At 41.6% G+C, this 23799-nt stretch overlaps 1 protein-coding gene across 1 annotated transcript in view; it reads right to left on the reverse strand.

The window, feature by feature from the left end:
- CD38 (CD38 molecule) overlaps window positions 1-23582 on the reverse strand; it is a 44664-nt gene extending 21082 nt beyond the window's left edge. Inside the window, exon 1 of the mRNA XM_006208126.4 lies at window positions 23329-23582. Within this exon, the coding sequence (XP_006208188.1) occupies window positions 23329-23582 (254 nt within the window). The remainder of the gene's footprint in view (window positions 1-23328) is intronic.
- Between the last annotated feature and the right edge of the window lie 217 nt (window positions 23583-23799).

The raw sequence follows: 23799 nt of genomic DNA on the forward strand, positions 1-23799 counted from the left end.
AGAAGAAACTTGATTAAACGTGAATCAGCACCCTCACTTTGGGAACGATTTTTCTGTTTTCTGCCCCAGTTGTCATGACACACACCCAGTCAATCTATGTTTATAACCACCGTGGGTTTCTCATTGACCACCTTCTGCCCTCACTTCCTTTGGTGGGCTCCAGAGTGATTAGAGACGTGTAGCCAACAAAAAGGGATGTTTCTTAGGGCGTCTGGGCTCAGCAGAATATACAGCAGCCTTTGAACAAGGCTTTTATGTAGAGCTCGGAATAGCTTGGGGAGGGGGTTATTTTACGTTAAGTGAAAAAAAGTAGGCCTGAACTTAGAGAAATAGGAAAAGGACATGCATCAGACTTGACACTGGAATTGTCTCTGGGAAGAGAAATCAAGGGGAAGCTCCACTTCCACCCTGTATCTTCCTGTTGGTTTATGATAAGAATGGATGCCTGTGTTCTCCATTATCCAAACCTCTAGAAAAGGAGATGTTACATTTTTTAAATTGAAGCTACGGTATGAGCACAACCAATTTTTAAAAACAGAATAAAAATACCCACAGTAATCACACCATGTGTTAAAAATAGTTGTGCCTGGTTTGTGGGAGTAGAAAGGTTGCTCTGTGACCTTCTCTTTCTTATATTTTGAATTTTTCTATACTAAGCATATATTACCATGGGAGTCATGGCAGAATTTTCAGTTTCTTTTCAAGTTGCTTGAGCAATTAGACGAAGGGCTGAGACTCTGGGAAGGTCTTAAGACATGAGAAGAGCTCATGTCCAAACCCCCATGGTCGACACCTGTTATTTTTGTGCCCCATCCCCCCATCTCTGGGCTACAAAGTGTCATTTCTCATCCCTCATCCAGCTAAAGACGACACCTTGTAACCAGGCAAGACTTAGGGCTGGTGGCACAAACCCACGTCTCAAGGCCTAACGACATGAAATATGGGGTGGGGTGGGGGCTACGGCCAGGCACCTCTTCCAATGCATCTTGCTCTCCAGTTTAAAGACTGCCTTGCACCCTTAAGCAAAACTGGATTGTCAGATCACACCCTCACGTATCATAGATTGTACCCCGAATCAAACTTTGTGAACAGTGTCAAGGAGACAGGTAATTGAGAGACTCAGACAAAGCAAGGACCGGACACCACATCCTGTAACCCCCTGGGATCCAGCCTGTCTTCCTCCCTGGCCCAGAATAATAGATAAATGTACTGAGTGAGGTTTTGCGAGGTTCCTTATTCAGCCAGAAGGGATGAAGAGATGAAACATCTCCGTTTTTGCCTCCAGAGAGCTCTCCAGCCTACATGATCCCCCAGGGACCCGTGCCTCTCAGATTCTGAATGTATTTTCTATAAGGGATCCTTTATCCAAGGACATCCGACTGAGGGCGTTCAAGAGAGAAGGCTCTTCATTCTAGTAAGCATCACTAGGCTCTCTGCCTGGAGGCCCAGCTGACAAGGGGATTAGAACAGCTCACTCACTCGCCTTCCTTTCTTCCCCTCGGGAGCACCCCTCACCTCCAATTAAGTAAGGCCAGCTGCTCTAGCTGCCCCCTGCCTGGGACCCAGAGTGCGCAGGGTTGTATGCGGAGATGCTGGCGGTGAAAAGGAACATGGAGCCGGCCTGGCACTCACAGGAGGCCCTGTGTTCTCCTCTGGACCGCAAGTCCAGGGCACCAACATCAGATAAGGCCCCCAGGTGATCGTGATAGACTTCGATGTGAGCAGACAAAGGCAATGTCCAAACCACACACACACACACATACACACACACACATACATACACACATACAGACACACACACAGATACACACATACATACACATACACACATACACACACACACACACACACACATACACACATACATACACATACACACATACACACACACACACACATATACACACATACATACACACACACATACACACACACACACACACACACGGACCAAACATCCGTTTATAGCAGCTTATCTGAGGGACAGCTGCTTCTTTGTCAATTACGGCTTCAGCTTTGCTTTATTCTTCCAGCCTGATGGGGAAGATTTATGAAGATTCTTTATCACAAAATTACTCCCGTCCACTCTGCTTCCTGGCAGCATCCAGGCAAAGCCAGCCTCCTTGAATCGTGTCCAAAATCTTGTAAAACAAACCCAAATCCTACAAATCTTTTCTGACATCGTGGAACAGAGCCCCCCTTGCCCTCCTGGGTCCCTGTGAAGAGAGATCAGCCTTCTTGCAAACTGTGATAAATCCACCTTGTTCAACCAGAGCACTGGGTGGTCCTGGGGGACCAGGAGAGGGGTGGGGGGCCAGGGGTAAGTGACAGCAACCAGCAAGCTGAATCTGAACAATCAAGAGGCTTGTGAAAATCCTCATGCCTCCACTAGTGTTTATGGCTGACAAGCTTCCGCAAGACCTGACTTGTCAATGAGCAAGTGTCTGTGTTGAGCTGGAGTCTCAGTTGGCTAGCGGTTTCCTGTTTGCCTCTTTAATTAGTGACGGTGACCTGGGAGTTCAACGCACACAAGCCAGGCACAACTGTCAAGATTCAGGGTCAAAGGATGTCCACCCCCTTCCTACCACTCTGCTCCTTCCAACAGACCCATGACGCACCCCCACGGGTCACTCCCTCCTATTCACTTCTCATCCCTGCTCCCTACCTCCGACAGGCACAGGCAGGTGGTCCCCAGAACCCAGAGGCAGGAGGACATGCCAGGAGGAGGAAGGAGAGGGCACAGACAGCACAGGATACTCCCCACGGGCCAGGCCCCGTGCTAAGGGCTCATCTCGTGCCCACCCTGTTTAACTGTCACACCTGCCCCACGGGGAGGGCGCCACCACCGCCGTGCCTTAGAGCTGCCGGAGCTCAGAGCTTAGGAACGTGCCCAAAGCCAAACAATCAGCAAGTGGCAGAGCTGCCTATGGGCCCAGCCCTTCTCTTTTAGTTAGACGATGCTGCCTCCCACAGGAAATTTTAAATCATGGCCCTAACTACCCCCAGGACAAAGCTGGTCCTAAGAGAACGAGGGCCTGAGACCCCAGAGGAGTTGTTTCCCTGCAGGTCTCGCACGTAGTCGAAGACCAGATGTTGAAGGACTAGGAAGTGAGTGGAGTAAGAGGGAATGGGGCAGAAGGGGTTAAAGTTCTTGGTTAAAAAAAGTCTGATGCTATGTGAACAAAAAGAAAGGTATATTTGGTGGATAAATCGATTTTGTGTGTTGTCAGCCTACTTGAGGCTTCATAACTCTACCGTCACCTCTCTTGAAACCTACATCCTTCCTGCAAATGATTACATTTCAAAGTCCGCGTCAATAAAGCAACATTACTTTCATAACGCGTTGCTCCCCAGGGAAAGGGCTCACATCCCAAATCCTCTTCCCTGAAAGCACTTAAATCCCGAGGGGTAAATACACTCATTCTATGAATTTTCCTGCTGTCAAGTCCTGCAGGGCACCTCATTTTGGCCCCAAGAAAAACGTGGTGGTGAGCTCAGCTATGAATTCTCAAATTTGAAGCCGACAGAAGCCTGCATTGAAGGTGAAGACTGCCACCTAGTGGGAGAAGAGAGGATCGGCGCGATTCCCTGAGAGGAGAATTTTTCTAAGCGGGGTCCTAAAATCAGAAGACTCTTCAGGCTGAAGGTAAGTTCAGAAATCATTAGTTCATTAATCTAGCAAATATTTACTGAGCATCTACTATGTGCTCGGCACGTTTATGAACATGTAAGATACACCAGTGAACAAAATAGAAAAGAGAGAAGAACCGTTTTAGAAGAAGTCAGTGACCAACCAGTATCAGATGCTCTTCACGGGTCAAGGAATAAGAACTAACCATCTGAATTATCCCCAGGGAAGTCATGTCAAGAGCTGGTTTAACTTCCAAACACTATGGGGTCAGAGGGAGGGGTGTTTGCCTATGTTTTTGTTATTGATTCTTAGGGTTTGGTAATTTTTTTTTTTGGTCTTTATGTCAGATAATATGTTTTGTGAATTTATTTGGGGGGAAGATTTTGGGAAATAAACACTGTCTCTATTTAACTATAAGTGTGTCATTAAGAAAGTAGTTTCCCCAAATTTATCCTTCCATGCCCTCTCCTTTCATCCTCACTTCAAAACTAAGCATGCTTTCTCTTAGAATAGTAAGTCATTTCCTTACTAATTGTCTTTTGGGATGAAAGTTTTCCTGCAACTGCAAAGTAAAACACATAGCAAAATAAATTTAATATTGAAGTTTGACTCATTCTGCAGCAGTCATTTGTAATCCCTTAGATCAAATTCTTGTACTCATTAAAATCTGTTTATCATTATTATAATAACTACATGTTATAAATACAAATGTATAAAATATGTTTATATTAATAAAATACAACTTTACCTATTTTATATTTCCATTCTTTTGTTCAATAAATACAGAATGCTTGCTATGTGCCAGGCAGAGCTCCAGGTACGCTCTGAGGATTCAGCAGTTATCAAGACATACACACAGCCCCTGACCTCCAATGCTTTCAGTCTGAAGGGAATCATTGTTATTAAGTAAGAGATAGCAATAATGTGGATCGTGTGGTTGCTAAGGGAATGTAGCACATTGGGACTAACTCTCGCTTAATGTTGGATCTTTTTAAAATTCCACTTAAGTAAAAATGTTAAGTGACTTCATCTTGATGACTATGTGACCCCTGGCTACCTCTGACCTCAAATTGTTCTCCTTTGTCTGCTGGGACCCCAAACTGTCCTTCTTTCCTTTTCTCAAATGCATCAAGCTTATTTCTGTCTAAAGTTTGTAGATATAATACCAACATTCAAAACATAAAACATTCCTATACACTTGCCACACACAATTAGAAAACATTTAAAATATGTATGTATCCTACATACTCTATATTGTACTATATTCTATACATTAAATACTGCATATTATATACTGTGTATTGAAACTATATTATGCATTATGCATTGCATCAAAGTAGGATACATATAAATATCCTGCACATACATATGTATATATCCTACTTTGATATAATGGCAATAAAACTATAGGAATGCAAAAATAGGAAATATTGAGCTATAAATTTAACAAAATATAGGCAAGCCTTGTACTCTGAAAATAAAACATTGCTGAGAAAAAAAATTTAAATGCCTCAAGAAACAGAGAAACATACCATAGTCATGGGTGGGAAAGCTCAATATTAAGATGGTAAATATCACTAAGATGTATCTCTAGAATTAACAAATCACAAATCAAAATTTCAGCATGCTTTGTCAAAAATATTAACAAGTTGATTCTAAAATTTATGTGGAAGTACAAGCCAGCCAAAGTAATCAAAGGAATAAAAGCTGGAGGGCATCAATTATTTGACTTCAAGACTTACTAAAGAGCTTCAGTTATCTAGACAAAGTGCGGTGGTAAAATAATAGATATAAGTCAAGGAAATAGAACAGAGAATTTAGAAAAAAACCCATATAAACATGGTGCTGTAGACTGAATGTTCGTGGCCCTCCAAAAGTCGTATGTTGAAACCTGTTTCCCAAGGTGATGGTATCAGGCGGTGGGGCTTTGGGGGTGGTTAGGTTATGAAGGTGGAGCCCTCATGAAAGGGATTAGCACCCTTATAAAAGAGACCCAGAGAGCTCCCACCTCCCTTCCCCAGTGTGAGGACACAGTTGTCTATGAACTAGGGGAAGTGGGTTCTCACCAAAGCTGAATCTTGGATTTCCAGCCTCTAAAACTGTGAGAAATAAATTTCTGTTGTTCACTAGCCACCCTAATTCTGTTACAGCAGCTGGCATTGACTAAGACATGGTCAACTGATCTTCAGGAAGGGAGCTAAAGAGAGTCAATGGGGAAAGGAAAGCTTTTTCAATAAATGATGTATAGCAAATATGTTTTCATATGTGAAAAAAAATGAAATTGACCCTTACTTCACTCCACACACAAAATGAACTAGAAATGGATCAGAGACCTAAAGCACAAGTTATATAAGAAAAAACACCAGCCACCCGCCCCGACGCGCTCAACAATCCAGTGCCTCATCTCCTCCGTAGCTCTGGGTTCTGAGATCTCAGCTGGACATTTGTTTTCTCCTTAGCTGTATTTTTTTTGTGATGCTCAATGGACTTTAAATAAAAAAATAAAAACAACCCAAAAAGTTAAAAAAATAAAAGAGAGAGAAAGGGAAAAAATTAGACCTTACAAAGATTGAAAAAAAACTGCTCTATAAAAGTCTGCATTAAAGAATGTGAAAAGGCAAGTCACGAAATGAAAGTGTTTTCAGAGACATCTCACAAAGAACTTATATCCAGAGTACCTAAACTGCCTACAAGCCAACAATCAGTACAAAACCCTAACTTTTAAGATTGGCAAAAGATACGAATAAATATTTCAATAACCTATGAGACGATGTTCAACATCATGAGTCATGTGGGAAATGCAAATTAAAGTCACCATTATAAAGCCACCACAGACCGATTAGAATGTCCAGCTTGTAAAAGCCTGAAGGTAAGTTCAGAAGGTAAGCTGACATCCAGTAGGGTGTCTCTACTTTCTTGTAGACATTGCTTTACATATTTTAGAAGTTTATCTAAACAGAATCATATACTACGTACTCTTTTGTCTGTGACTTCTTTCATGGCTTTGGTGTGATGTCTTTAGAATTCACTCACGCTGACTCTAAGAGTGCTAGCAAGGACATATAACAACTAGAATATTCACACCCTGAGAGTGAGCACATAAACCTGTACTATTACCTGGTAGAACAGTCTAGTAGTCTCTTAAGTAGCTAAACCACCCGGCTCAGCTGTCTCATTTCTGGACATTTACCCAAGAAGAAGCAAACCACGTGTCCACACAGTAACCTGTGTACTAATTGTCACAGGGGCTTTATTCAAAACACCCAAAGGTGAAGACAAGCTAAGCGCCCATCAACAGGCGAGTGGATAAGCAGATTGTGGTAGGTACCACGGTGGACTGTTACTCCGCAATGCAAGGGAAGAAACTGTTAACACCTGCCACAGCGTGGGTGAATTCTAAAGACATCACATCAAAGCCATGAAAGAAGTCACAGACAAAAGCGTATGCAGTATATGATTCTGTTCAGATAAACTTCTAAGATATGTAAACTAATGTCTAATAAGAAAGCAGAGATACCCTACTGGATGTCAAGACGTTAATAATGTAAAGAATGTGGAAATGATACAGAGACATCATGAAACAGATTAGAGCCCGGAAATGAACTAATGCACTTGATACACAGCAGGAGTGGCATTACAAAGCCTGTGATAAAAGATGGAGTATTTGATAAATAGGATTCATATAACTGACTATTTGTCTGTAGGAAAAAAATGAAATTAAGTTCCTACCTTAACAACACACACAAAGGAATATTCCAAATGGATAAACAATAAGAAAAATCAAAAGTTTTAAAATTTTAGATAATATGTGACATTTTTGTGACCTCTGGTAAAAAATAAGTTCTTAAACAAGATACAAAAGGCATAGCCATAAAAGAAAATATAAATAAGATTACACTGAAATCTTCAGTAAGACACGGGACCCAAAAAATAAAGGCAAGAGTCAAAACACAGATTGGAAGAATGTATTTGCAATCCATATAACTGACAAAAAATTGGAATCCTGAATGTGTAAAAAGGAAAGACAATTCAATATAGAAACAGGCAAAAGGCAAAAATTAGCATTTCACAGAAGAAACCAGAATGACCAGTAGACACATACAAGTACGATCAATTGTGTTAGTCATCAGGGAAACAAACATTAAAGCCACAAAGAGACAGCTAAAATTGTTTGACAATCCAAGTGACGGTGAGGCTGTCCAGTAACAAGTAAGTCCACACTGCTTTTGTGAAAGGAAATTGATGCCACAAATTTGGAGACAAGTTTAGCCGTATTAATGTGGCAGGCACTGTTGCTTCCCAACCCAAATAGATTCCCTATCCTTCTTTCCTCTTGGCAAAGCATGTCTTCTATCATAATGATTCCAAGTATCAAGTACTCACTCTGCAAGCTTCCTTTACAGTTTGGGGAGCCGTGCAAATGAAATTCAAGGAGGAAGCACAGAGGTAGTTGAGGGAGGGCTTCTGAGAAGGATGTTATTCCCCACTAAAGAGATTTGCAATGAGGGCACTCTTGCCCATCCACTTGCTCTCTGTTCCTGGGTATTATGCTATAATGTCTGGAATGGCAGCAGCCATTTTGTGACAAGAAGCTCAAGGATGAAAGCCACCCCAGGGAGATGAAGGAGTGAAAAGCCTTGGGCCATTGGTGAGCTGCTGAACCTACCCGAGGACCACCCCACTTCTGGATGTCTTGTTATGTGTGTCTATAAAAATCTCTTGTTATAAACTACTTTCAGTTGAGTATTATTTTACTTGCAGCCAAAAGCATCTTAATCGGTACACCCAGTGTCATGGGCTAAATTGTGTCCCCCAAAAGATGTTAAAGTCCTAACTGCCAGTCCCTCAGAATGTGAACTTATTTGGAAATAAGATCTTTGCAGATGATCGAGGTAAGGTGTGGGTAAGGGTGGCCCTTAATCCAATGTGACCAGAGTCCTTAGAAAAGGGGGACATGTGCACACAGAGACAGACAACACACACAGAGGGAAGAAAACCTGAAGACACAAGGAGAGGGTCATCTGCAAGGTAAGGTACGCCTGAGGCTTCTAGATACTAGGATTGGGGCATGGAACAGGGTCCTCCTCACGGCCCCTGGAAAGAACCCACCCTTCTGACACCTTGAGTTCAGACTTCCGGCGTCCAGAACCATGAGACAACACATTCCTGTCGGTTAAGCTGCCCAGCTGCTGGTACTTTGTTATGGCAGCCTTGACAAACTAGCACCCTCAGCGGAGGTGAAGACGGCATGCTCTGTGACTCAGTAATGCTCCCTCTAGCTAGACATCTTAGAATAGCTCATACGTGCTAGCAGACATGTGTTTTAGCATTGTTTAGGTCATTTTTTTAGCAAAAAAAAAACAGAATAAGGGAATCTATTAATCAATGTAGGATATGGTCATTCAGTAAGATACTACAGAGCAGTTAAAATTAATGAACTAGTGCTCATATGTCAACACAGATACATCCTTTAAATAATTTAATTAAAATCACCAAAACATATCGTTAAGTGGAAAAAGCAATGTTTATTCTACAAAGCAAAAACACAAAATAAATACAAATTAAAGTTAAAATGCAGAAACATTTTCCCTTAACAGATTGACAAAAATTAGAAAGTTTGAAAACATCCTATGCAGTGAACACGTGAGGAAATCAATTCCCATTGCCTCACGAGAATTGTCTTATACGGAGAAATTTGGCTATTTTCAAAACGGAAAATGGTATGTTTTTTGACTTAGTGATGCCACTCCTAGGATTCTACCTTACACATCCAAAGATTTTATTGCAACAGTGTTTGCAATATATTGCAAAAGGTTTAAAACAACCTAAACGTCCATCAATACAAGTCTAGAATATGGTGATAAAGTGGAATCCTATTAGAATGAGACAGAACTACATTGATAATGAAGATACAGGGTTTTGTGAAAAAGAAGGTGAGACACAGAAGAGAAGATGTGTGGAGAACAAAAGAATATATGAATGTATGCTTACATATTCAGAGAACATTTCTAGAAAGATACAGGTATTTGCCTCTGAGAAGGAAGACAAGAAAATGCAAGGAAAAGGTGTTTCGATTTTATCTCTAATTTGTTATTTCTTTTAAAACTAGGGGAAAAGATCTGAAGCAAACATGACAAAAATTGTATTGTCTGTTAGTTCTGCAGGATGAGTAAATGGACACTGTAATATTGTTCCATGGATATTTCAATGCATTGAACATTTTCATAATTTAACGTGTTTAAGTTTTAAAAAGAAAATAATTGGGAGGAGATACGGACTAGGAATAAGGAATATTGAAGAAGGAAAAGGAAGTGCCTTGGGTGGAAAGGATGAAGGAAACTAGACATGACGAAAACAGAATTACAGTTTTCCGATGTGAACTGACACAGTCATACGCTTGGTTTCCAAAACGCCTTTCAAAATTTTACTAAGAAATATTAAATAAACATGAAATCAGATCCCCAAAATGTGACCAATTGTCTTTGGTCTATGTCTCACACAGTCCTTAGCAGTTTTCTTTTTTTTTTTTTAGGGGGGAGGTAATTAAGCTTATTTATTTAATTATTTGAATGGGGGTACTGGGGATTGAACCCAGGACCTCATGCCTGCTAACTGCACACTCTACCACTGAGCTATCCCCTCCTCCCCAGCCCTCTACAGTTTTAAATCTCTTCCACTGAAACTGTATGTTTTCAGTCTTTTTTGAGTCTTAAATAATTCCCAGGGAGATTTAATTACTGCCAACTTGGACACTGCTCTAGATAAGTTAATTCACAAATAAAGTCTTACTCCTAGAAGCCAAGGTAATGAGGGAGGCAATTTTATTATGAATTTCACAATATTTGAACTACGAGGAACCAAAGACAGAAATAACTTTATAATGTTTGTTTGACAGTCGTAAGAGAAAATAAACATTTGAACTGTATCAAGGCAAATACAGATCATGGCCAAGTGAACGCAGTGTGGGAATTGTTAACACCCCTTCAAATGAAGCTTTACTAATTGCTTCAAAGTATCCAGACACTAAAGGTGTAGATAGTTTTCTGCTATGTGGCTGTACCATGTTTGATACATTCAGGCAGGAAGCAGAGAACTGAACTTAGCAATTTTTTGAATGTCACATTGTAGAAGAAATGTGAATTGTGTCTCTAAAACTGCTTAGCTGAGGCCACCCACTGAAGGAAGTCTATATCTTCCTTCTGGGACCCTCCTTTTTTTTTAATTGTGGTATTCCCTACTATTTAGAATTCCACTCTTGAGGATTAAGTGATTTTGTATTCTTCTCTATATTAAAATTTTTTTCTGAGTGTTCTACAATGGGCATGTTTTACTTTCATAATTAGAAAAAACTGAGTCATTGGACGGAAGTGAGAATGTCATTCTCATGCTTGGTTTATTCTAGTTTCTGACCTCCATGATCACTTTCTTTTTTGTCTTTAAAAACAAGGTTCCCATCACCCCTTCCTTCCAGAGCAGGTATTTACTGGTGACATTTTCTTGAAAAACAGGATCCCCTAATCTCCACTCAGATCAACTAGAAAAACTCGTGAATATAATTACTTCTTCCCTTTCAAGACTGTAGCCTTTGAAACACACGCATATGCACACGCAACACACACACACACACACAAACACGAAAGTAATTCTTGATTTCATCTATCGTTCAGTTTCCTGTTTTGTTCTCACCATCTTGCGTCTGTCCTTTCCACCACAGTTCATTTTGACAAAACAGAACAAAACAGAACAAAACAAAACTTTGTCCTGGTAGTTTTCTGACCCGATCTAGGTCCAAGGCAAGACATAGACCTTTAATGACAAGGAAAACTATCCTTTAATGGCAAGAAAGATGCCCGGCCACTTCTAAATTCATTGATTGCAAAAAAAAAAACAAAAAACCTTTTAACTGACCCCTGTTTTAACTACACTATCCATTTCTCTGTACAAGTTTTCTGTCCTTTACACAATCAATAGGCTACTCTTCAGTAGAATTTTCATTTTTACTCACTTGGGTGTTTATGTACCTACTCTTAAATATGTTTATGCTTCTTGTTTTTGCTTTAATTATATGCTTTAATTAAATTGTTCATAAATAAATTGGATAAGTGGAAAAGGAAAAAAATATTTTTTCCTATGAAAACTAAGTTGAATTTTTGGTAAAAATGACCAAGGTGAGTCACTTTAAAAATGTTGTTGAACTTGACATTGGCAGGCTGATTGTCAAAGATCGTAGGAGACTGGAGAAATCCAGAAGCATTCTCTACTTCGATGACTTCTCAGTCCACTTTAAAGAACCTGCCTCTCAAAGCATCCCCAATTTCTTCCATCCTGGATCCTTCCTTATCCACCCAACCACCATGCCATTTCTGTTCTCCTTGCCAGCAGACCCCTGGCAAGAGTAGTCCATGTCCAGTCTCCAATTCCTCTCTTCCCATTTTTTTCTTAAATCTATTCCAGACAGGCTTTCTCCATAACCACTCCTCTAAAATTGATCTTGTCAAAGTCATCAATCCATCGGTCAGCTTTTGGTTTTCATCGCACTGAACCAGTCAGAATCACTTGAATAAGATGATAACAGTTCTTCCTTATGAAACAGCTGCTCTTGAATTTCTGTGCACCACTGATTTGGACATTTATATCTTTTGCCCAGATGTCTCTCAGATCCTCTATACTCATGTAACCCAGCTTCCTATTCAACACTTGCCCTTGAATAACAATGGACGTTGCGAAACTAACACGTACAAAGCCAAACTGGTGGTTCCTTTCCCAACTTGCTTCACCCCAGCCTTTCCCATTTTAATCAATGGAAATTCATTTTTCTGGTAACTCAGCCCAGAAATCTTGGAGTTATTGTTGTTTCTTCTTTTTTCTAATATCCCCATAGAAAAGTCCATAGCAAATCATACCGAATCTACTTCCAAAATGCATCCAGAATGTGTCCCCTTCTCACCACTGTCCATCACTATCCAGGTCACAATCTCCTCAGACCCTAACTACCACAAGAATCTCTATATGGTCTCCACGCCCCTCTCTTAGCCCCACTACCATCCACTCTCCACCCAGCAGCCAGTGTGATCCCTTTAATAAGATGTCAGATACTGGTACACGCTCTATACATTACTGTTTATCACTAGTGGGATGTATCCTACATCCAAAAACCAAAAGAACCAGAAAGACATGTAGACATCTTGTTAGCAATAATAATAACAGACATAAATATACATAATTACATATGAAAGGAAATACATTAATTTTACTAATGTTATTAGGAACCAAGATTTTTAGTGTCAGAGAAAATAGATCTAAACATAAAATTTAAAAATATTAGATTAAAAACCTTGTGCCCTTTACTTTACATTGGAATTATCAATATGGACTCATGATTTCTCTTTCTCTAAAAGGAAGGTTCTATTCTAGAACTGTCTACTAAAAAAGTCGAAGAGTTATGACAACCCAGTGGCAATTAGCACTCTAATATAGTCTCTAAATTTCGTTTTCACTGAAAGTAAGTAGGATTCCCTGCAGAAATGGCCAGTCCTTGCTCTAAGGCAGGACATTCACAAGATGAGCCTGGGACATCTTATTGTGACAAAAAGAAATGAAGCTCTCAGAAACATATCAAAATGTCACAGAGCCAACTTAAAGGGCCTCCCACTAGCCAGAGGGAGCAATTTAAACAAAAACAGAAGAGTGACATAAAGAATTGATACACGCTAAATATATAAAACCCATGAGTTCATAATGATATTTTAAAAAGAAACTCGTAAGTCATCTCTAGAAGTTGATGGGGCATTAACCAACTCATTATTCTGTAAATTGATAAGTAAAGGAAAAGAGTTAAGCATTTATTCTTTCTTTTATGGACTCCATTTCAGGGCAACCAAATGGTGGATGAGAGAGAGCCTTCTGTTTAGAAGAATCAGAGTAGTGGGTGCAGAAGAAGTCTTAGAATTAGAAAATATTCATTCACAGCCTCTACAGAAATAACTAATCTTGGCAACAATCATCAAATTCTCCTGAACTAATTAAGTGAAAAGTTGTTGTGGAACTTCATTATGAATGAATTAAGCCCTTAATAGCCAATCCGGTTAATCTCCCTAAACGTGGGACAGTGTGACATTATGTGTCTCCTAATGTGGCACCCAAGGAATGCCACAGCACTTCTGCCCACCCCCAAATCTAACCTGACTGTGACCCAGCTCTCAGTTTGCAGGTAATACAGGGAACAGAAGAGCATGTAAAATAAAACCAGGCACCAAATCCAGCAGGTGGGAGATTCTATGAGACAAATTACCCAGTCTCTTCAACAAATAAACAGGGTTTTAAAAATGGGAGAGGAAAAATGGTTATGAATTAAAGGATATTTAATATATCCTCTAAAATACTTAAAGGGTACTTAAGATAGTTGAATGTAAAGGACAGATCTTTATTGGAACAAATCAATTATAAAACTATATTTTAAAGAAAATCATGGAAAATTGAACCCAGGGTGGATATTGGATAATATTGAAGAACTATTCTTAATTTTGTTAGGTAAGAGAATATTACCATTATGTTTTTTTAAAGGTTTTTTTTCATTAGAGATTCATACTGAAGTATTTACAGACAAAATGATATAAAGTCTAGAATTTGCTTTAAAGTACTTTGGGGGAAAAAAAAACATGAGGAGATAGATTAAATAAGGATAGCAGAATGTTGCTAATTCTTGACATTGGGTAATGGGCAAATGAAGCTTGATTATTGGTGTCTCTAGTTTTACATATTTTTGACAATTTGCTAACAAAAAGTTCCAGCCATACTGGTGTCCTTGCTGCCTCAGTGCCTTTGCACATTCTTTCTTTTGCCTAGAATGCTCTTCTGCAGACATTTTAGTTTTTGCTCTCCCACTTTCTTCAGGTCTCTGCTAAAATGTCACCTTTCAGTGAAACCTTCTTTATTTCATTATCACACTTAAAATTCTAAACAGCCCCCCATCCCAACACACTTTCTAGCACTTTCTGCCACTGTCAAACTACATATTGTCCCACTTTCTTTATTATCTGCACCCCACCTCCCACTAGAATACCAGTTGCATCTCAGAAAGAATGTAGTTTGCTTTGTCCACGGCTATATCCCCAGGATCTAAAAGAGTTTGTGGGACATAATAGAAACTCGATAAATACTTATTGAATAAGTGTGTTACAAAAATGTATACAATTTAGAAATATAACAAAAAGGTGGGCACATGCCATTTGAATGTCACATTGGGTCGTTGCTTGACAAGTTTACCCCCAGGATTGAATCAATTACCCAGCAGAACATATCTTTGTCTCTGCTACTGGCTATCAAGCCCTGTGAAGTTATATGATAACTTGTAGATCTTGTCTGTTAGAGACGCTAATATTTTCTGTCTGATAGAAAAGATATCCCCAAAGGTATGGCTTTTCATTACCTTGTCGTCTGGTTTTATATCTAAGCTACCAATTTAATTCTAATATTCCTTTTAAAGTACTTTATAACTAATCAGTGCTTCCAAATGTTCTCTGAAAAGACTTTTATCATTTCACAGGTCCTCTCATAAATGAATAAATAAATCTTTGATGTGTGTTGATTCTGTATGTTATAAAAGTCATGCTCTTCACTTTTTGAAATTTCTGCTTTGACAGATGAATTCAAATTGTGATGAGGTGTGCCAATGTCGGCTGTTATTTCTGGCTTTTTGCTGTTGGAGGCTCTGATTCTGCCTTTCAGAGCCAAACAGCACACACCTGATTCCCTTGCAATGAGACAAGGGCGCAACCAGTGGAGGACATCTGGTCACCTACACTTCCCCCATCAGGTTTCCCCAAGCTGGGCAGCCTCAGGCCCTTGAACTTCTTCATCCAGCCCCTCATCCTGCTGCCCCTACTCCAGGACCCCCTCTTATTTGTTACTTACTCGTGAACTTCAGCATCCAGGACTGAAAGTGAACGGAAAGATGCTGGAATATCTCCAGGAAGTATTTTTACATTTTATAATTACCTACTTCAGCTGACAAGCAACATGATTCTGACACAGAAGCACAAAGAGATATCATCTCTTGGGGCAACTCCACCCAGCTGGTAACATCTGTGATGCTTGCTGAGGCTCGACCCAGGTTCACCCACTGTGCTGCGACCAGTCAGCAATGTCCTGCATGGCCCTGGGATTCAGGGTGCAGAGTGTGCACTGCCTCCTTCCTGACCCAGCTGTAAGAGGTAACGGTTCAAGAGGTGACATAAACCACAAAGAACGGATCTGACAACCAGAAGGGCATGTGAAACTCCACTGCTTCACCTGCGGAGATTCATAGTATTTCCTGCAGCACAAGCTTGAGGACGTTGCCTCACTAAAAGGAGACCCATGACCTCACATTGCAGCCTCATGACTCACATTTGAGACAAAAAAATACCAGCTGCCTCCACCTGGATACTGCAGAAATGCTAACACTGCTGGAATAGGTTGCTCCAGGCCCTGAGATTGCTCGGAACACACTCTTTTGGAAACCATATGATGGGATAGCTGCACGCTACACAGTCAGTTCACAAGCCAGCTCTACCACTTACCGGCTCTGACCTTGGGAAAATCACTCCATGTTTCAGTCTTCTTGTCATTCTGATGAGTCTGATGATTCCACGGAGAGAAAGAGATGAGTTTCAATCCCCGCTTAGGTTTATTTATTTATTTTTAGAGGAGGTACTGGGGATTGAACCCAGGATCTTGAAAATGCTAAGCATGTACTCTACCACTTGAGCTATGTCCTCCCCGCTCCGTGGGCTAATTATGACCAACACAGTCACACAGGGCACAGGGCCCAGAAAGGTCCCACACTCACAGAGTTTAATGCTTTGCAGTTGCTGTCTGGGTATTCTTAATAATTTTATCTTTGTTTTTGCATTTTAGGAGAGAAGGCCAATGGGACACCAGAGGGTGCCCCAGGGCTTTGAATCCTTGGCTTACAAACAGTACCCCTTCCAGCAGCTTCCCAGCCTCCCTGGGGCAGGTTCTCACCCATGATGACCTTGACAGCAGGAGAGCTGGGGCCAGGGTACCTCCTTTGTGTGCCACATTGTGGGGTGCAGCCCCGGGCACCTGTGAGGGGTCTGCTGTCTCCCTGTAAATATCCCCATGCTCAGGGGGCCTCAACCTCAAATAGAAAGTAAAAACCCTCTGGCAGATAGAGAGAAAGACCACAGAAGAAAGCTTTCTCTTGCTTTTGCAACAACAAACAAGTCATCTTTATTTTGCATGGGGACCCCACAAATTACGTTGCCAGCTGTAACTAACTGTTGGATATCAATTATCTAACTCTCCCAGGCTCCATTTCCCCATCTATACAATGTACATTCTAAGACTTTCCTAACAGGATTCTGGTAACATTTAAAAAGAACCAACTATATACATTTCCTAGTACATTGTAGACAACACATAAACACTGGTTCCCAGCCTTTCTCCCTTCAAATTTTCTAAACGGACTTTTGGCAGCTGTTTTCCAAGGGTTCTCCCTCCAAGGAGGAAAGGCAGAAGCAGAGAGACCGTAAGTGCTCACTGTGATAAGGAACCAAAGTTTTCTCCGGGGTGAAACACTGTCACTTCCTTCAGCTGTTAATAACAATACCAGAACATGGGATGTGGGCTGGACCACAGCTGCTAACACCACCGACTTTTCTAAGATGACATTTGAAGCAAAGCATGAAGCCAGAGAGCCCAGAAGTAGCATCTCTCCCTCCCTCCTCCTGTCTCTGCCCTCTCTCCCTCAGCCAGCTGATACACTCCCCGGTGACCAACTAGGTTCTCTTCCCAGAGCTACATTCTCCCAGATGTCCTGGGAGCACCCCAGCCCCAGAGGCTCCAAACCCAGTTTATTTGCATATGTACTCCACTCCACCCTTCCTTCCACAAATAACTCAGCTCCAGGGGCTGACTTCCTTCTTTGTAACCATAGCAGGACCCAAGCCCCATGTCTCGGAGCCCTGTTTCACCTTCCCTGTTTCACCTTCTGCATTCATTCAGGTGAATCTGAGACCCTCTGGCCACTGGCCTCTGTCTTAGAAGCTCAGAATGAAAGGTTGAAGGAAGCCTGCCAATCATAAAGAATGCACAGGTGAACATGAGGCCATGTGATGCTCTATTGAAGACTAGTAGAAAGTGAATTCTGCAGGGATAAGAGATTTTGGCAAAGAAAAGCCAAGAAAAAAGAACACGTGAAGAAGATAAAGAAATACTGAGAAGCTCTTCTACAAAAGAAGAAATAACAATTTATAAGCTCAAAATAGAAGTTGATGGACTTGGGAGTGATGGGTTTGAAAACTTCAGTGGGGAAGATACTTATTATGGCTTTGTTCACTTCTGTTATTTGTAATATGCTGGCTTATGTACAGTTTATTTCAAATTCAACTATATTTTTGCTTATTCTTTTAGGTCCTTGAGGTGCATCATGCAACAGAAGTTCCCAGATTCAATGAGCTTAAATTCCAAGAGGCCTGTGTCAGAGCTCTGCCATTTTTAAATCTAGTCAATAAAAGACAATAAAATGGAAAGCAGAGTAGATGTTACAGAAGAATAAAAAAGAAGAGAAAAAAATGACAACTTTAAAGCTGACATAAATATACATGAAAAGTCAAGTTGTCCATATAATTTTTCACTCCTCCCATAGAGGGAAGGTGTTGTTCCACTACTTCTTGAATCTGGGCTGAATTGGTGACTGTTTTAACCAATGTGGAAGTGATGCTATGCCAGCTATGGGTCTAAAGCTTTAAGGAGGACTTCCAGGCTCCACTTTGAAGACTTGAGGAATGCTAAATAAAATCCAGCTGCACCACAGAGAGGTCATATGGAGGAGCCCCAAGGAGAAGAGAGGCCCTGAGATGATTTAGAGAGAAAGAGGCTTCCACCCCACTGGAACTCAGGTGCCATGGCGCCATCAGGTGAATGTGACATTTTGGATGCTCCAGTCAAGTCGGTCCCCCAGGTGACTACAGCCCCAGCTGACATCCCATGAAGCAGACCACCTAGATCCCAGACAACCCACAGAATCATGAAAGATAATAAATGATTGTTGTTTTAGATCACTGCATTTTAGGGTATTTTATTTTGCAGCAATAGATAACCAAAACAGCAAGTGGTACCTGGAAGCGAGGTGCTGCGTAACAAAAACCTAAAATGAATGTACAGTGGTTCATTTTCTATGTCAACTTGGCTAGGCCAGGGTACCCAGATATTAAGTCAAATGCAGCTGGATGTTGCCTTTAAATGGATGGACTCTGAGTAAAGCAGATGACCCTCCACAATGTAGTGGGCCTCATTCAGTCAGCTGAAGGCCTTAAGAAAAAGCCTGACCTCCCCCAAGGAAAAGGGAATTCTGCCAGCAGATGGCCTTCAGACTGGGGCCGCAGCACCACCTCTTCCCTGGGCCTCTAGCCTGCCTGCCTACTTTGCAGATTTTGCCATGTCAGCCTCAACAATCATGTGAGCCAATTCCTTAAACACGTATCTTTCCCCTACTCCCCTCTCTCACCCTGACCATTACAATGTGGCCTTGACATTGGGGACTGGGTGGCAGCTAAAATTAGAAAGGTCTTAATGAGACTGCAGAGGCTGGATGGACGTGGAGGGAATTGTTACTGGAGGTTAGGGAAAGGAGACCCATGTTATATAGTGATGGAAAGCTGGGTAACACTGCCACCTGTCATCATGGAACCGATAGAAACAGACCTGGTGGACTTAAGATTGCGGCCAAGGGGATTTCCACATAGAATGTTGGAAGTGCCAATTCATTTCTTTTACCTGCATATGATAAGGTCTGCAGAGAAAGAGAGAAATGAACCAAAAAAGAACTGTTCACTTCTAAGCGGAATCAAGAGCAAACCTTTCCAAGTCAAGATTTGCGAGGTCTGAAAATAAAACTGCTTTTCATTTCCAGTCTTTCTTAGTAAAAGAATATCAAAGTAAGAAGTGGCCTCAAGGCAATGATCACATCCCAGGTGCTGCCAGCAAAGCACGTTCACAGGGTCAGAGCTTCAGAGGTGTGACTGCAAGGCGTGGAGACATCACGAAGGAGAAACTCAACACTTCCAGTGACCTGAGGGGTCCAGCCTTTCAGCTGACCCCTCCACGGTGCCTTTCATGTGATGTCTGATCTATTTTGGGTATTCCAGCCTAGGGGAGACCCCAAATGACCGCAGCCCTAGCCAACAACACAAGGAACAGAAGGACCACCCACCAAGCTCAGTCAATCCACAGTTATGGAAAACAATAAAATGGCTTGTGTTTCAAGCCACTAAGTTTTGGCGTGGTTTATTATATAGTGATAGGTAAACAAAATACCAATTATAGATAATTTGAAACTGAAGAATAATAAGGAAGGAAACCTATAATAAACTTACTGAGGCAAGTGGAATAATAATAATCAGTGGTTAATAATCCCATTAACCCAACAGGGCCGTATTCTACTTTTTTCCTTTATATTAAATCTTACGTAGATACAATTGTTACATGTGTAATTTTTATGCTGGTTTTGCTTGGTATTATATGTCACATTTTTATACACTAATACATAGTTTTAATAAAGTCATGCAAAGGTAAGAAGAACTGGATCAAAGTAGAAATACCAGGTTGAATAGTTGGCATAAATGACCACTGTGACCCAATGTAAATGACCAAGACAGGAGAGAACAGTCTAGCAAGGGATGGATGTGAAAGGAAGGTCACAAGAAATGACTTCAGTCAGAATTCATCAGGGAAAAGAGGGCTGATGTCAAGAGGGTATGATTACAAGGGAAATAGTCAACATGCCAGGCTTCCAACAACGTAGAAGGAGGAATTTATTAATCAAAGAGTCAAGACCTTGAAGTTAAAGTCTCTTGGGGGACAACAGAAATTAGAAGGGCTACAAGAATAACAGACAGAGAGAAAGAAAACACTATATATATATATATATATATGTAGTCTACAATATATAAAAAATTCCCACGAAAAGAAATAAATAAGCAACTCAGCAGAAATTAGCAAGGATTTGAAACTGGAAATTCACAGGAAAAAATACAAATGACCAATAAACATAGACAATATGTTAAGAATCACTGCTAATCAGGGAACAGTTAGCTGTCATTTTTCTCATACCTAAGACGAGTTCATACTATTCAGCAACAAAGAGATTGTGAGGAAGCATATCCTCGGGGAGACGGTGATGGGAATCTAAAATGGTAGTTATTTTGGAGGGCACTTAGAAATACTTACCAAAATCTAAAATATGCCTAATACTCCCTTTGACCTAATAATTCCACCCCTGGAAATCTGTCCTACGGAAACACTCCCATATGTACATGAAAAGATATATACAAAGATGGTTATTGCAGAATGTTTCTCTCAACCAGCATGGAAGCTTCAAGAGGATGGGAACTTTGTCATTTACTCCTGGATTGTCAGAGCTATGTCATGGCTGGAACCTAGAAGATGCTCAGCAAATACTTATTGAACAAATGAATGATAACTGAAAATTGAAAACTAATTTTCTGTCAGTAGGAAACGATTATATCCACCCTGTGGAATACTATGTACTGACATCAAAAGATCTCCAAGACCAAGTGTTTAGTTAAAAAAAAATAAAGAATTACAGTTAAAAAAAACCATATATTTCATTGGGGAATTGATTTACTGGATTGGGATTTAAATAAATCTAACATTGAGCATCAATTTTGATGTTGACTTTAGTCTCTGTTTATTATTGTTGAAAGATGTCTGTGGTATTGCACTTCCCCCCAAAAATAGCATTTCGAGCATTTACGGTATATCAGTATAGATTCCTCTTAAACCTCACCATTTCCCCATGTGGTAGGTACTACCACCCACTTCAGAGCTGAGAACACTGCAGCACAAAGAAAGTAAGCAATCTGCTCAAAGTTACACTGCGACAGAGCCAAGGTCTAAACCCCAGTCATGTGACTCCAGAGGTTGCGCTCTTAAACCACTCGGTTAGGATAAAGTGACCGTGCATTCTGATTAAGCCCAGCATAATTATGAATAGCATTCCCTTTCGTTTCAAAAAATTCCAGACATGGTCAATAAATTATGGTTCCTCTACCTACAGGAAGCAGAGTGTAGCATAGATTTCAGCCTCTGGAGCAAAATTTTGGACAATTTATTCAAACTCTCATCTTCAGTTTGCTCATATGTAACATGGAGACAGAAATAGTAACTGCCTCGGATAGTTGTTAAAGGACTAAAAGATTTGATGTTTCTAAGGTGCCTGGGACACAGTAAGTACCATATTAATTATTAACCTGCTTAAATAAAGTGTATGTGTACATGTATTGTGAGATATCTGAAAAAATGTTAAAAATAGTAATAGACAGTATCCCCATTAATACTTTTGAATATATGTGCATACACATATTTTGAATACATATACGCACACATGTTTTTAATACTGTGTGTTTTCCATACTGTGTGCTGAACACCAAGCAGCCATCCCGACAAACATTAAAACACCACGTGGTTTCTAGGGCGCATCCTGCTTGCTACGTGGATGTGAACTTCCCGAAGAGGACTGAACCACAACAGCGATTTAAAGACTGTTAAATAAAGCGAAAATTAAAAGATCTCTTTTATTACCATTTCAGATTGGACATCACTTGATTTAACCGATACTTTAAATGTAATCTGTAGGAACGCCCACTTTCTCTCTCAATTAACTAAGTATTTGTAAGCAAGACACTTAAGAGACCACGGCAATCTTTGGACTTGAGCGATTTGTAAGACGTCCAGTATCTGCGTTAGAACCACCCTCTGAGCGCACGCAGGAGGCGGGGCTGGGGAAGAGGGCAGCGGAGGGCGTCTCTCGGCTCATTCCCCGGGAAGTGCGGGCGTTCGGAGGCAGAATTTTGAGATCTCAAGCACTCAGCTTAAAATCGCGGCTGCCCTGCTCACCTTGGCCGCCCGAGAAACAACTTTTTACTTCCCAGCTTACTCTATTTCATGTGAAGTTTCAAAAAAAAAAAAAAAAGAGTTCTTCGAGTGAAACCAAGCCCCGGGAATGGAAATCAAGGAAGCAGTTCACTTTGGGGAGAGGTTAGTAGCTGGTCGGGCAAGATTCCAGGCACCGATATGGATGGCGTTTCCAGGGTCTGTACAGATTCATCCCGCGGATTCACTTTACTGTGTGTTCTATCTTAATGTGAAACTATTTTCAGTGATCTGGCCCGTGAGACTCCGCTCTGGCTCCGCAAGCCACTTAACCAGGTGTCATCTGGGCACTTCCGCACTTCTGGGTCAGAGACGGCGAACAGAAACCCCATGCAAAGTGGGAAACGCCAGCAACAGCCCGGGCTCCCGGGTATTTTTCGTCCTTGTGGCGGGGCTGTGGGCGCAGAGGTGAACTGCGGCCCCGAGTGGGCCGGGCTCGGGACCTCTCTGCCAAGTGTCCACCAACTGAGCCGACGCTGCCAAGGAGCAGCGCGCTCCCGGCGGGCACGCAGGGTGCCACCGCCCGCAGCTCTAGCGAGGGGCGCGCGGAATCGCGAGCCCCGACTCCTTACTCAGCACTGCCCCGCGGGCTCTCAGCTGACTCGGAACAGTAGATGCTTTATTTCTGCCATCCCGACGGCTGCTGGGCGCGCGGTGTCCAGCTGTGCCCAGCCCTGCCCAGCCGTGCGCAGTAACCACCGTGCGCGGTGCCCAGCGGAGCGCCACAGACGCCAACTCACCTGAACTCCGGCTGCACCAATTGAGTGTAGATGTAGCATCGCCCCAGGAAGATATCCTGAAAATGAGCAGTGCTGCCGGTTCCGTTCCACTCCCTGTGCTTGAGCGGCTGGTGCCACAGCCGAACTCCCGCCACCACCGCAATGATCACCCCCACCAGGAGACAGAGAAAGACGCAGAGACAGATCTGGGCTCTCCTGGAGATTCCGCAGCAGGACTTCCCTTCGGACACCGGGCTGAATCTGTGGTTGGCCATGGGGTCCAAGGCGGGTCCCCCGGACGAAGCTGGAGAAGAGGTTGGTGGAGCCTGGGGAGGCAGGCAGGAGAGAGTTAGTTGGGTTCTGAAACTGCACTTCCCCTTTATCTGTCATTTGCCTTTTCTCCGTTTCCTTTCCCACCCCAACCCCACCCCCTTCAAAGTTCGTGGCCGCTGGACCAATAAGGATTTAAAGGTCTTAAAAGCCTTCAGCAAC

This window comes from Vicugna pacos, chromosome 2 (genome assembly GCF_048564905.1).
Source record: "Vicugna pacos chromosome 2, VicPac4, whole genome shotgun sequence".
NCBI classification, from domain to species: domain Eukaryota; kingdom Metazoa; phylum Chordata; class Mammalia; order Artiodactyla; family Camelidae; genus Vicugna; species Vicugna pacos.